At 37.4% G+C, this 15989-nt stretch overlaps 1 protein-coding gene across 4 annotated transcripts in view; it reads right to left on the bottom strand.

Annotated features, from left to right (window-relative positions):
- Positions 1-15989, bottom strand: part of LOC135224628 (uncharacterized) — a 192763-nt gene that overhangs the window by 3988 nt on the left and 172786 nt on the right. For all 4 annotated transcript variants that reach the window (XM_064263827.1, XM_064263826.1, XM_064263828.1 and 1 more), the window contains one exon: positions 190-363. In XM_064263827.1, the coding sequence (XP_064119897.1) occupies positions 190-363 (174 nt within the window). The remainder of the gene's footprint in view (positions 1-189; positions 364-15989) is intronic.

Here is a 15989-nt window from a genome sequence, read left to right as displayed (position 1 = left end):
CATAAATTAAAGAATATTTGAGTACTAAAAGAAAAAAAATATACAACAGTTCACCAGAAGAAAACAAATTTTTGTTCTAGGGAAGACTCGGATTTAGAGAGAGAGAGAGAGAGAGAGAGAGAGAGAGAGAGAGAGAGAGAGAGAGAGAGAGAGAGAGAGAGAGAGAGAGAGAGAGAGAGAGACACCTACCGTTGGTCTTGGTGGAGGTGGGAAGTGGATGACAGGTGGTTTCTCATCGGAGTAGACTATAGGCCCGGCATATTTCACAGAAGGCTTATAGGCAGCTTTTGTGGTCGGTGCTGGGTAGTCAGCCTTTACTTGGAGTAGCAGTAGGCTGACAGCCACCGCTACCAAATGTATAACCTGAAAAATTAAAGGGATCAAATTATTCTTAAAACTATAAGATAGCTTACTAACGCTTCAATAAGGGGTTAAAAGTAAAATTAAAAAACTAAAAAAAATCTATACATCTATATATGCTACTTAAGTTACAGCGTATTAAACATGCAAACACGGACGCAAACAAACCTTTAACTATTTGTATTATACTGACTACATGTAAAGTCTAACAGATATTGCACTAGTCTGAGACTATGACTTGAAGACATTATCGCCAAATACTAAACCTATAATTAGCAAGTGTCTTCACATAATACGTGGTTAAATATGAATAAATTTCATGTGCTAAGGTTGATGCATCTGGCTATGAGTAGCTTACACTACGGAAAATTTGATTAGGGGCGCTCCGGAAAACAATGCCGTTCACTTTTCAACAAGATGTCGTCTAAAAACCTGAATGCATGCAAAACATTCCCGGATAAAGAGGAAGGAGCCGGACAACAACAGTAAGGAAACAAACAAGGAAGACAGGTATCTGACGACTGTGTTCCTAGGTGAATGAATGGAACAGGAAGGAATTCCTATTTCCTGTGACTGAGTTGTGTCAACTTGGCCTCCTTTCTCTCATCAAAAAATAGGGTAAAATAGAAAACGGAAGAAGAAACGAAAAGCGTCATTAAGATCAAATTCCCAAAACGAGCACTCAACGTGAATAAATAATGAGCGGTCGCATTCATCAATCCGTGTTTCAGAGGTACAATTTGCCTCAAATCACTCCTGATTACACTTCGGCGGTCCAACATCATTAAAAGCATCACACGCTCATCTTTTATTCCTCCATCAATGGCTAATGCAACACAGAAATCGATGCACAACGCACGAAGTAGGAGCTAGGTCAGGAGGTCAGGTCAAGTACGCTTGAACTTCGACCGGCAGCCGACTGTTAAGAGGTATACCCGACCTCTTCGACTCACCTTTGACACATTGTGGCTCGTTCGTGAGCAATCACACACCCCGCACAGATGACGAATAAGTTTTCGTGAAGACTTTTAGGACGGAGTCTCAAGTGGCGATTTTAATTAGCCCCAAAGTGAGTGTTCGGAAGAAATGGGACAACGATTTCCAGTCTGCAAGGCCGCAATTCCGTCACGAAGAGATAAATTATTCCAGTACACAAAGAAAGAAGCAGGTCCTTTGGGCCTTGGATAAGGTTATGTGATCAAAATCTATTAATTAGCTTTTCCAGCCTTGAAACTTCACCATTACATATTTATATCCCTTTATTCATAGACACAAATACACTAAAGACTCTCATGGAACGTCGTCAGTTTGTACACTGGCATATACTAAAGGACTCCGATTCCGTCGAAAAATTTTGGTGCATATAGTAGATCGATGCAAAATAAAACTAACTGTCTTAAGAGATGCAGCTCTATGTGAATGTATAAAAGACTGAATGTGTATATACTGTATATATATATATGTGTGTGTGTGTGTGTGTGTGATTACATGTAGTGACTAGAATAACCAGAATCTAAGCTGTATGTAAATATTTCCTAACGCAAGGCAGCATATATCATCTATAAAACATTAGGGGGAAAAAAACAAAGACCTGGCATAGAAGAAAGGAAGTCAAGTATTTCCATTATGAATAAAAAATAATCGAAAGAAAATGTCAAGTAATTAACCTGAGAAAAATAAACGTAATTTCAGAACTTTCCCCGACGACCTAAATACGTTTGGGTACAGTTGACATTACTCAGGATGTGAGACTGAGAGAGAGAGAGAGAGAGAGAGAGAGAGAGAGAGAGAGAGACTACTGTTCTCTCCCCCATAGCCGTTTTCATCTTATCTAATTCAATAATGACCCAACCCTGAGTTAGGTTTTTTTTAGCAGCATTATTTGCGTCAGCCTGTCTAGGCGTTGTTTGGTAGACGCAAACATTTTCCTCTGACTCTGATAACAAAACGTGTTTGATGTTGCTGGTCGAAGAGTGGGCTACTATGAAGTCTACATTTATTTTCTTTTTTTGCATTATTCACAGGGTTAATCTCTCATTTCACAAATGGACTTCTTACTTCGTGAAGAGTATATAGCAACCATTATCAATTGACTTACTTATTAATATGTACTACAATAACTGTTCTCTTAAGAGTGACTGTGCTTTCTAATTTGGAAAGAACAAACTTTTTATTGTTATAATTACTATTTGTATTAGACTTCAATGTTAGTAGGGCAGTGTAGATAACCCGAACTTGTTTGTTTATTTGCATGGTGTTTTTACGTTGCATGGAACCAGTGGTTATTCAGCAACGGGACCAACGGCTTTACGTGACTTCCGAACCACGTCGAGAGTGATCTTCTAACACCAGAAATACAAATCTCTCACCCGTTAGCGGAATGCCCGAGAACCGAACTCATGGCCACCGAGGTGGTAGACCAAGACCATTACCAATCACGCCACTGAGGCGCTTAGACTGTCACTTGTTTTAGCACAGGTTCTAATCTCGAAAGAAATGTAAAGTACTACAATTAATGTCTTGAAAATAGATTACCATGCAGCTGGACAAGAATGGCACCGCTCATTGCAAAAGAGAGACTCACGATTTTCTGCAATTTCTTGAATCTGACCAGTACCTTTCCCAGACATGCCTCGTTTCCTTGATGTCATCAGATAAAGAGTTCCAGAGAATTTCGGGAACCCCGTCAAGAATTCTGTCATCTTTTTATTAAAATATGATAACAAGATCTTAATTTTTTTCCCCGAACGGAGACTAATGACATTTTATGAAATACGGCGAAAGTTTTTAAAAAAATCTGATTTTAAGTTGTCTTTTGAAAATAATTCGAATACGGGAAGAATTTCAGGAAACGTAAAATAAACATTTATCCCAAAATTACACAGTACGACTTTTATGAAGCTCTGACGATTTCTTTTTTTTTTTTTTTTTTGCCAAAAAAATGGGAACAAAACGATTGTCATATAACTTAGTTTCTCGGGATGTTACAGTGATAGTTCCCAAAAAGCGTATCTGATGTTCTTGTTAATGGAAACTCGACTTAACTTTTTTTTTTTTTTGGTCTGCAACTTCAGGGGGTTGGCCGGGGAGGGCGGTGCTTCACAACAAACAAGTTTTAGAATTCTGCGCAAAATGACATTCCCAAAGTTAACGTATGTGGAATGGACTTGACATGATACACCTACATACATTGAAGACTGAAGCTCGAAATTCAGTTTCTCTTTGCTCCCACTTAAAATAAATTGTCTATCGTTGTAAAACAATTTCTAAATTAATTTCCCTTCGTCTGAAACATCACCACATCCAGAATCCTCACCCATTCCTAAATGCCCTCCCATGAATGCGACCTTCATCCTTCGCCTTCGTCTTTCTCCATCCATTTTCTCCCCAACTAAACCCATCAATCCATCATCCACATTATCATCACCACTGTAAGGTTTTTGGAAGTAGTCCCCCCCACCCTTCCCCCTTCCTCATCTCCCTTCCTAACCGCTTTTGTCTGTATGGGGGGGGGGGGGGGGAAGTTGGCCCCGGGCGATGTGTACCTTCGTAAAACTGGTTACGTCGGCGTTCCCGCCTTTGCCCTGCTTTTCGTCCTGAAGCCTCGACGCCCGGCGACGCCCGACCCCAAAAAATAATCTCTTCTCTCTCTCTCTCTCTCTCTCTCTCTCTCTCTCTGTCAGTCCTTAAGGACCCTTTCCCTACTTCACTGAAGTGCTAGAAACCCAACTCAGCACCCCCTCCATCATACCATTTCTCTCTCTCTCTCTCTCTCTCTCTCTCTCTCTCTCTCTCTCTCTCTCGTCCAAGGCATGCACACCTGGTTTTACCTGAGGATGGTAATACAGAAAAGCCGAATGGATTTCACGCCGATTCATCGAAATGTAACTTCAACATTCAGAGGCCCTCATCTCTCTCTCTCTCTCTCTCTCTCTCTCTCTCTCTCTCTCTCTCATACACACACACACACATGCATAATAAACGCGCTCGCACGCATAAAGGTGCCATTACAAAATACTTTTCCCCATATAATTTCTTCTTTTATTTTGGTCGGTGACTAGTCTATTCTGCCAATTGGCCACAATTACTTATCTTTAAGCATCACAACAACACAATCAAATCTTATACACTGAAGCCATTTTGTCTGTTTTATTTATTTATTTTTTGAAAGAGAGAAAGCAAACCTAAAAGCAAGGTCTATATTTTTAGGACTTTGCCTGAAAGCTCGAGGGCGTAGGGATGAATAAGAATAAGGATGGAAAGGCGCCTCGTATCCTGCTTCATCCTTGACCCAAATCCTCGGGGATAGAAGATAATATAACATTACCGGCCACCGGAATGCCTGGAATTGTTCGGAAGGTCGACCAGCCTAGATGCATGGAGGGGCCGCCGACCAATCAAAAACGTTCTGCTTGTTTCCTCTTACATCACTCAAGCCTATGATTGGCTGACTGCAGGGAACCCCGACAAAAGAGGATGCCGCATTAGGCCTACTGGGTGTTTCCCCAAGTCTTTTCAGACATCGTTGGGGGCTTTGCTGTGATAAGACGGCCAGCCTCTCTCTCTCTCTCTCTCTCTCTCTCTCTCTCTCTCTCTCTCTCTCCTTTTTTTATTATTTTTTTTCTAAGCTACGAAATTCTTTCGAAACGATCGCACGTCATCAAACTGAAAAATTGTGACTGCCATGCCATGAATGCGAGAAAGGACAGTTGAATAATAATACATAGATAAACAAATAAAATAAACTAAAAAAAAAAAAAAAACGAACGTTGCAGAACTTCATACGTAATCTGTGTAATACATTTCCCTTTGGAAATGAAGAGTACCGAAACAAGAAATATACGACGGCTACATTTCCCAGCAGTGTTAACGATTTTCGTGTGTAACGAAGACTCTCTTTCCGATGAGATTCAGAAAGTAAATGTAAATTCAACAAGCTTCAATTTGATCAGGGAATGTCGGTATCTGCTTAACTATCTAATTTAACTGGAGTCATGTAATTAAATGCGTAATATTTAAGACAACCTCTTAGATGATGCTTTTATATTCTGTCGAGGAAAAATCACAGAATTTTGTTATTAACTACACTTAGAAATACATTCAACCAAGTTTCTCTTGAAGACGAAGAAGAAGAAAAAAAGACGAGTCTTGAGCGGGAAAATTTCATTTATATGAGCACCACTGAATGAATAATTCCTCAATCAGCCCTTCTGAAAATCACGTTGAAAATTTTATCTCCCCATGATTTGATTAAGAGGACGAATGAGTCTGTCCTCTACGAGGCAGTTGTCAGAAAGCTTAAATTTATCTCATTTCCTTACGCTGTTGGTATAAGCTCACAAAACTTGATGCTTTCGGAATCACAGTTACTTTTTTTTATCTATGTCTATTCTGTAGGATAAAAATCGTTACACACAAATATATGTATATATATATTATATATATATATATATATATATATATATATATATATATATATATAGATATATACACACACCCATTAAGCAACAAATGTTGTTTAACATCCGATTCGCTCTACCACTCTTTAAATCCGAACAGTATAGCACTCGTCACTGAAGACAGAGGTATAGCGAATTGGATATAAAACGACATTCATTGTTTGTGAATATAAAAAGTGTCACACTGATGTCATAGGAATTCATGTATACATAAATATGTGTATATATATTAAGAGGAATAGGTAGGCATATGGATATATATAAGCAAATACCGCAGAAAAATAATAGGTAGAAATTCCAGCCGAGCGCTTTCGTCCCTTAATGAGACATTTTTGTGCCTCGACAATGTGTCATGAAAGGACGTCAGCGTCCGGCTAGAATTTCTGCCTATTATTTTGGTGTGGTAATCACTTATATCATGAAGTCACGTGTATCTACTGTGATTTTTTAAAGCATGTATATATGCTTATGCCTCCTAATAGGTGGCTTCAGAGGCTAATACTCAAGGTCCCAGTGATTAAACCCTTTGGGTTTTCTGTAAGCATTTTTAGGGTTGGGTTTTACAAGTCCCAACCTCATTCCTTCTGGGAGGATTCTCTTCCAAATGATTGTACTAAAACTAACATAATGGAATTCATTCCTTGTGTTAAAATGAAGAATTTTCACTGGTGTCACTGCTATAGTAGATTCACATCAGCCGTGCATTTGATGTCTAGGCCAGTCCCTTATAACGTTCCTGATTGGCTGTTGATAAGCCAATCACAGGGCTGGAAACTCTCATTCTCTCTCGAGAGTTCATATGGGTAGGATCTATGCAATAACAATATACTCGCTTAAAATATTTTTATTAAATCATGAAGCAATGAGCTTGTGTTCATGAAGTTTTCACCAAGAAAACTCTTTGTTTGTAAATTTACCCACATCAAGATACTGCACCTATAAGCTGCATATTTGCACATTCACACACACAAGAACACGATGCTCTATTCTCACTCTTAACTGTCTTCACCCTATCGGACCCTCTCTTCCGCCTTAATCGAAATTAATTGGGGGTGTTTTTCAAACTGTCCGCGCGTGAGAAGCGCTGTCTGTTCCCTAAGGGATATTACTGACAGCACATGTATCACGGGATAACATCACCACCGAAATCATTATCTCCATAATTATTAGGTATTACCTTCAGCGCCATAGACTGTGATTGCCTCAGGCATAAGGCATAATTGGGCTTATGTTTCAGGTGTTCAAAGTAGGAAGTAAAAAAAAAAAATGAATACTATACTTAGGGAGAAACTATGAATATGAGGTACATGAATGCATAGATTAAAGAACGCAGAATGTTAGAATTTTCTGTCGAGTTGAAGACCGCTGTAGAAAGTACGCTGCAAAATATAAGGAATGCATATAAAGATTCTTAGAAAAAGTGAATAAGAAATAAATAATATTATACAGCTCATCACAATATATATATATATAGTAGATCTATATATATATATATATATAAAGCTATAAAAACAAAGTAAATCAACATCTTGTCTGATTATCTGAATGAATCTTTTTTATGTTAAAATAAACATTTCCTAAATGTTTATTTTAACATAAAAACATTCAACTCTTCAAGTTCAACTAATTTCCAGCAACTTTCTAAGAGCAATTTTTTTTCACCGTTGAATATATAGCTAGCTAATACTTTTCATTCTTTTCCATTGTGGCTGCTTTTTAACTCACATTCCACGAGATGGCGTCCTGAATATCACGGCTATAAAAATATGGCAGGTATAAAAATCACAGGTATGACCATGAAGACCATAAACAATGACTTTCAGGTTTCGCCCTCCTTTTCTCGATGGAGAAAACAAGAAAAAATGTGCCTCGGTTTCGAGAGAAACAGAATTCGAGATTTTTAGTTCTTTTTTTTTCATATCCACATCCAAATCTTCGATTTCATTGTCTCTGGAGAGATCGGAAGCAAGACGAAATAAACTACATGTAAAAAAAAAAATAACGGATTCTTTATTTTTGTTCAGAATGTACATTCTATCTTTTGGGAGACGAACACAAGCCATGGACTCGCATAGCAAACTTCCGCAGAAGAATATGTCCATCAGTGTGAAAATAGTAAAAACGATACATTACACTGTTAAACAAATCGCAATAAGCATGTATTTATATAAAAACTGACATATATATGTACACACACATATATATACTATATTTGTATATATATACATATATATATATATATATATATAAGATATATATATATTAGGATATATATATAATATATATTTTTACACACACACACACACACACACACACACCATAATATATATATATTATATATTATATATATATTGTATGTATGTATGTAGTATGTATGATATATAATCATTAGTAGCAACCCAACGACCTTATGTACCAATAACAATAAATGAAACAACCAAGAAAAGTGTGCTTGAGGGTATCTTAAGGGTTCGCATACCCAAGGTCACTGAAGGCCGTGGTATATTAGCTATTATAGTATTGTGGTTAAGCCTTGGTTTTAAGGCCTTCGTCCAGCATAAAATAAATTGGCATCAGCGCTGTCTCAGCAGCAAAGCTATTCCAGTTAATCAAGCAAAATATTAATTAAAAGAGGATACAAAACGTGAATATATGTTTACGGAAAACTGGAGAAAAGGATGAAATTAAATTAAATAAAGTAGGAGAGGAATTTTATCCTATGGAAACTGCCCATTTTTCAGATTAAATAGTTTCCAAAATCACTTTAAGCTTAGAACGAAAGACTTTCTCCCATTTTTTATGACAAGTGATTTGTCATATATATATATTATTATATATATATATATATATATCTATATATATATATTATATATATATATATATAATATATATATTTATGTGTGTGTGTGTGTGTGCGTGTGTGTCTCGCCTCCCAACTAGCGCTAGTTGAGTTTTGTCTTAATGAATTTCTATCTGGATGACACGCGGAACACAATCCGATTATGGAAAGTTTCATTTTCATAAAGAGAGGCATACTACTAGGATTGTTTACATACAGGAGGATATCACAGGTTAAGCGTATACATACACACACACACACACACACACACACACACACATATATATATATATATAATATATATAGATAATATATATATATATACATATACATATACATATATATATAAATTTTTATCACATCACCATGAATCATATACATGCATTAAGCTACAAATGTCCTTTAATATCCAATTCGCTCTACCTGGGAATTAATATATTTTCATATATAGTAACGAAGGGTAATTTTTTAGTTAATAATTTCATCCCATTGTGGATTCGAACCATAAGGCAGAGGAGAAATCAGGACTTCAGTGATGTTCCCGACTCGGCCAACGTCGATAACGTCAACGAAGTCCTGATTTCTCCTCTGTTAAATAAGAACATATATGTGCAGAATTAACATTAAAATCATTACTTTCATCCAGCAGATAGTTGAGTTTATGTCAGTTTCAATAACACATAAATCCGACATATCGAAGTAACTGAAGTGTTAAAGTGTGCCACCTGACGGCGTTGGGGGAACAGGAGTTGCCAAGTAGCTCACAGCTGCCAGTTACTTTATTTCGAAGCGTCACAGGAACCCCTTACCTATGCGTGAGGAAAACTGACATATGTGAGGAAGCTGCTGCGTTTTAGCAGAGTGAAACTTTTAGGTGACATATGTACGATAGTTTACGGTGGCTACCCACAATAATTTCCGCTTTCTCCTCCTGAAGAAGACACAGATTTATAAACAACAGATAAGCCTAAATTTCCATTTTGCCATCATTATGGTCCACACGCTCATGACAGAAACCAAGGTCTACTTCACATATACACAAAAGTTACATACCTCAGAGCACATGGGCTTATTGCCTACAATTTCATGTTGTGGCAAAACTAACTCTTTGGGAATATTTACTTCGGATATAGTAGATTTCCAGGAGAGACGGGGCTTTATACTTGCTGATCTAGGAGCGATCTACGCACGTTCCGTTAAAAACGCCACTGTACCTATTTCAGCCTAAGCCACAAATTATGTACTAAGCAGATACGCGACTGTGATGAGCTACAGCTAAGGTGGATGCGGAAACTATGCTAGCGACCTCCTATCTTGAAAAAACATTATCGAGAGTCGGAGGGGTAATGCCTTCTAAGAATCTTTCCCTCAATGGAAAAAGCGTATATACATTAAGCATATAATTAAAAAATGAAAGACATTAACATTTTCGTCTACTAAAATCACGAATCTTCATTTAGACGGGAAAGTCAGGAGCGGACCCCAAACAGAAGCTGTCTTGTTGCTAATATAGAGCGAACAAAACAGACTCGCGACCTGCCAGTAGGAAGAACCAAGAGAGGAAGATGAACTCCTCAAGGTTAGAAGGAAGGAATCCATTGTCCGTTGAGGGAAGAAAAAGAGAAAGTTCCTGGAGGATACAGGGAGTGAGGGAGGAGGTCAGGATGGTTTGTTATACACATATACACATACATACACACACACACGCACACAACGTACACACAGAAGATCCGGGTCAGGGAAGGCTCCTTCCCAGCCCTCCCTATTATAGCTCTATGAAGAACTGTAGTTTTTGGAAGACTTGTAATCTTGAACCGAGTGAGTAATGGGAGTTTGTAATGCCCGTCACGAGCGCGTTATTGTCTCTCAACAACTGGTAAATTCGGCGGGAAAAGCGGAAATTTCCTAATCTGTTAAGGGGAAGGAGAAATTTGTGTTGACGCTGAATCATAGGGGCAAAATAAATAAACTTAAAAAAAAGCACATTCACACACATTCAGGTAATGCACATTAATGTTAAATTGAAGTTATATCCTCTTATAAAAATCAATCTTTCAAAAGAAAGAAATTAAAACTACCGCTAGTCAGTAGCAGACTATCGATACTGTAATCATTATTATCATTATTATATCTGTATAGAAGTATATTTATGTTTTGTCACTAAGGAACAAATTTTGATGCAAATTTTAAAATCATCACCTAGTTTTATGTTAGTATTTTACTAAGGCTGTGTAAATGTTAACTACTTGCCATACTTAAGGTTCCATGGCGGTGTGCATGTGCGTATGAACATACGTAAAATTTAGAAGTAAAAACGGAAATAAAATTTGCAAAGTAAAATATCTGCAACACCTGTTGGCAATATCACATCTCAAAAAATGACCACCCTAATAAGAGACTCAGAGGACACCCAATTTTCAACGGTACTCTGCAATATCGGCTTCCACTGTGCCTAGTCGTAAATTCTCTATCTGTCTGATCAATAAGGTATTCGAACGTTGACTGTCGATCGTTTTTTAATATCATTTTGTATTTCGTGCGACTAGTACATCTGACATCCCAATGACATTTCCTATCTTATCTAAAAAATATTTCTTTCTGAAGAAGCCAGTAATGAGATTCGGTTTCCTTCGTAAAACCAGGAAATCTTTGTTCTTCCTGCAACCCATTCAGCAATCATCTTTTTATAAAGCATTCTCTCTCTCTCTCTCTCTCTCTCTCTCTCTCTCTCTCTCTCTCTCTCAGTTTAAGCAACATCATCCTCCATGGGTCATCTCACAATGACGGTACCTCAAGAAGAATCTTGTTACAACCGACTTACTTCATAAAATTGTTTATAATTAGGCAGCAACCATCATTTATTATGCACCCATCAGCTACGTGTTCCCCGCTCTCAACTTAGGCGCTTAAAACCCTCTCATTATCATGGGAAGAGTGTGCGAACGTCAAGAAGCGGATAATGATCTTCAAGGCACAAATATACACGGCTTTCAGAAGTCAAATAAAGTATCTTGTACCCGGTCCTTAACGACACTTGCTATATAGATGGCATGGTCAACTTGACTCTCTCGTGAGGATGTGAATATTGGATGCATGGCTCAGCATCGTGTGTTGAAGATCACCTCTGATCATAACAGTCGAGGACCTGCCTCTTTAATTTGTTGAAATGAGTTTTGCAAGGTTCACTTATCAACTGCTCCTATCGTTATTCTCTCTCCTTTCCCGCTCCGTCCGTGACTTAATACAATCAACTGGCCTTACCTGGATAATTCTCTACTCAGGTCTACATAGGCACCTATAATCCACATAGCTTCAAAATGCTCTTTTCCTTGCTACTGATTGAACCTGGGTTTTCGATAATAATGAAAAATGCTCTAACCCATATTTTGCATCAGAAAATAACGGTAAAAAATCGTTATAGGAAAAGGAAGGCTGACAGACAAGACTCGGCACAAGCTAAGGCATGAGATACGTCCAATATCTGTCTAGCTACAGCATAAAAACGTTTGGCGTTCAATGGCCTTCTTGAACGGGGCTGCACGAGAGCCCTCCGGCCATTCTCCGTTGCAGTTACGTTCCGGCAAACCAACGGCAATTGGAAAGGCTGTGAGGCCATGGGTGGTCGCTAAATAGGGTGGATGTCTGACCCGCTTATTTTCTCTCTTGTCTCTCGTAAATCTGTACCTTTTCCATTCTGCAGCTACGCAGATTAACTTCTTTCATTACGTCAAGCACATTTTTTTTAATATGAAATCATCAATTTTTTCTTTATAAAACCACTTGACGTACTATGTAGGTGTCTGTACATAATTTAGGCCGAAGATGCTGAAAACAAGAGAAAAACGAACAATTTGTATTACTACTATGCGAGAAACCAAAAACTAAACTGGGGGCCTTTCGAGTTACGAAAGAATCGAATAACAGAAGATGAAAGGAAAATAGAACAAGAAAAACTGTGATCAAGCGGAAGATACTCGGGAAACATGGCTAGTCGGAACAAGCGAAGTAGGTACCTTCTTCCTTACCTTCTTTCCCTCTGTTCTTCCTGCCTCTTCCTCCCATCTTTCCTCAGCCCGACCAGCACATTCCCATGTACAGGTTACAGGGCCAAGGGAAGAAGGAACGCCGAGAGAAAGTTCACTATAACAGGCACCTCCCCCAGGGAAGGTTGCCCATTCATTCTTTTGCTCTTCCATATTTTTTCTTTCGTAAGATTATTCAACCTTTAAGCGTTTTCTTCGAAAACCAGAATGAGTATACGCTTTGGTAAATAAGCGGTGTTCGAGGGTGCGGGGGAACTGGTGAAACTTGTTTTATAATTTCGTCATACTTATTCATAATTAGTTACGTCATCCTATGTTGTACAATTTACTTGCTCTTCGCGTTCTGATAAAGAAAAGCAAATTGAGTAACACAAATAAAAGAAAAATAAAGAGTAATTCATACGATTATTCTTGAAGTACCAGATTTACAGATTTGATTGAAACTTCTGACAAAAAATCAATGATAATAATTATAAACACACTGCTTAAAACAGGACGCACGAGAAAGGTTATACATCAATTTTCCTAAATCCCAAATCTACGCCACCTATCCACGGACATTTTCGTAATCTTTTATTATCTTTTGCTTTACACAAATGAAGAACAGTTGTAACAGAGTTCAAATAAATTCAACCTCCTTTTATGATATTCATGTTGTGTTGTCTTTCGTGAGTGTAACTCTTGCCCCAGGTACAGATCTTGAGCTAAAATAAATTGAATGCAATAGCTAAATTAACATTATTATTATTATATTATAGAAGAAAGTAAATTTGAACACGCTCCATCAGTTAGCTCCGTGTTAAGGTCCACTTTGTTTCCCGACAAATTACTCATGAAATAATCATAAGTCAACATATTTCCAATAAATCACTTGGCATATTTTGGTGAACTGTGATCACCCTTAGTGAAATGGTCTTGAAGGACTTTTGTAACAGAATATACAACATGCCTCTTTAGCTGAAAAATTTTCTCATACAAAAAGGTAATGGAATTTTACTCCTTCTATACAGTCTCACCTATAAAGTCATCTTGACTTTATAGGTGAGCTAGATTTACCCTATTTTCCAGTTATAGTTGGTTACATTTTCTGATTAAAATAGAATATGTTCTAATTAAAGACTGATTAAAAAAACATGACTACGAATCTCTTAGCTAAAACATTACCGCATTGACGGTGTTTCTTCAAGTCCACGCAACTTAATTAACTTCTATGTGTCATTCTTCATGGCAAACTCACTTTTGAAAACCAAATCCGGTCTACGTCTTCAAGTGCACCAAAAAAAAAAAAAACCTGTATTTGAGAGTCTATTAAGACTTCCGGAATAAGAAGACTGATAGAAGTTTCATTTCGTGCTTTATTTCTTTTTGTCTTACCCATTTTAATTTGATATATGTCCTATTTGTCATTATTTACCTTAATTTGTTATTTCCCTCTCTTGGTCCAATCTTCACATATTAATTTTCTTTTCTTTACTAGGTTGGTTTTCGTATTGTTTTTCCAACTACGGTTACATTTTGGCTTGCAATAATAATAATAATAATAATAATAATAATAATAATAATAATAATAATAATAATAATAATAATAATAATAGTAATAATAATAATAAAGTATGTAAACAAAACTAAGCAGAAGAAACCCACTAAAAAATAAAATATACACAACCACGGTTTCTAAGATTAACTCTCATACTGGATAAATTCACATAATTCTTTAATCGCGGCTAGCTAATCAAGTTTATTAACCATAATGAAAAAATATATATCAGAATCAATTTACGGTCACAAGAAACACTCACTGGCATATTTCTCGTGGCGCCTCACGAATACGAAACGCTCGAACTGAACGTCAATCAAAACGTTTCACGAGAAAGCAGGACAATATTCAAATAATGGGCAAAGGAGAAAGGAAACGTTGACAATTCAAATAATGGGCTAAAGATAAAGGAAACGTTGACAACACTCGTAGATATTAAGAATATAAAGGAAAATCAGAGTAATAATGATTATAGACGAAAAAATAATGACCAATACAGAAGGAATTGAAGAGAAAACAATAGTAATAATGATTGTAGTAGAAAGGAAGAACAATAGTGATAAGTACATATTAAATATGAAATATAGGAGCAATAATAATAACTGTACAAGAATAAGGATGAGTATAAAAACTGACAATGACTTGGAAAAACAAGAAAAATAACAGTAATTTTGCGTGGTGAAAAAAAGAAAAAAAAAACACCGGTAATGTCGACTGAGGAAGAACAAGACAGAGATCAAGAACAAGAGTCACCGATCGAGGGAAGACGAAACGAAAACAAAAGAGACTGTGGGAGCGCACGAGAAGAGAAAACAAAACTGCTTAATAAATATCTGTTTCAGGATGCGTGGTTGGAAAGATGCCGCGGGTGATGACTTGACATTGGAATTACTTACGGAAAGGGGATGTAGGGGAGCGGTAGGGGAGCGGTAGGGGTTAGGGGTGGGGATAGAGGTAGTGGAGAGAGTGAAGACGAGTAGACGATGAATAGGGATGAAAGTGGGTAGCTACTAATAGGTAGACAGACTTTCAGCCACTGACACAGTAACACGGATAACGCACAACTGCGCATGCCCAGGAGCCATTGAGTCTTTCAACGGAAAGCCGTGGCGATGACATGCTTCTTTGTTCATTCCCAAGGTTATGTTGTTCTACATGTGACAATGAATCCGGTTGCAAACTTGCCAAAGATACTGGGTTTCACCGCTATTGATCCTGGTTTTCACGAAGACAAATAAGGACATACGAAAGGTCTCCAGGAATCATTTACGCAACTGAAAAAAGTAGGTGGTAACAAAATATTATAACTGGTCCCACTCAGACATCAGGTATGGTCAGAAAGATGTTCAAAATATGTCAGTCACAAACACAACCACAATAATAATAATAATAATAATAATAATAATAATAATAATAATAATAATAATACGAGGCGCGTACGGCTTCCTCGCGAGTTTGCCGTTCGCAAAACCTACAATGGAGCACCTTCAACAGTTTTAGAAAATTCATGAGGTCGTTAAGAGAATGCACTCTTACGTACGTAGTAATTACAGTTTTACAGTTAGTTACCTCCAGCATAAGTCTCTCTCTCTCTCTCTCTCTCTCTCTCTCTCTCTCTCTCTCTCTCTTTGACAAGCCCTCTTGTCTCTTGAATGGTAAGGTCAAGACACTCAGTCTGCACAGATGTTTGTCTGTGGAATCTCACTATTTATGCTTGGTGAATTGCAAAGCGAAAATATTACTATACTTTT

This window comes from Macrobrachium nipponense, chromosome 12 (genome assembly GCF_015104395.2).
Source record: "Macrobrachium nipponense isolate FS-2020 chromosome 12, ASM1510439v2, whole genome shotgun sequence".
Lineage (NCBI taxonomy): Eukaryota > Metazoa > Arthropoda > Malacostraca > Decapoda > Palaemonidae > Macrobrachium > Macrobrachium nipponense.
This window is presented reverse-complemented; position numbering and strand designations above follow the sequence as displayed.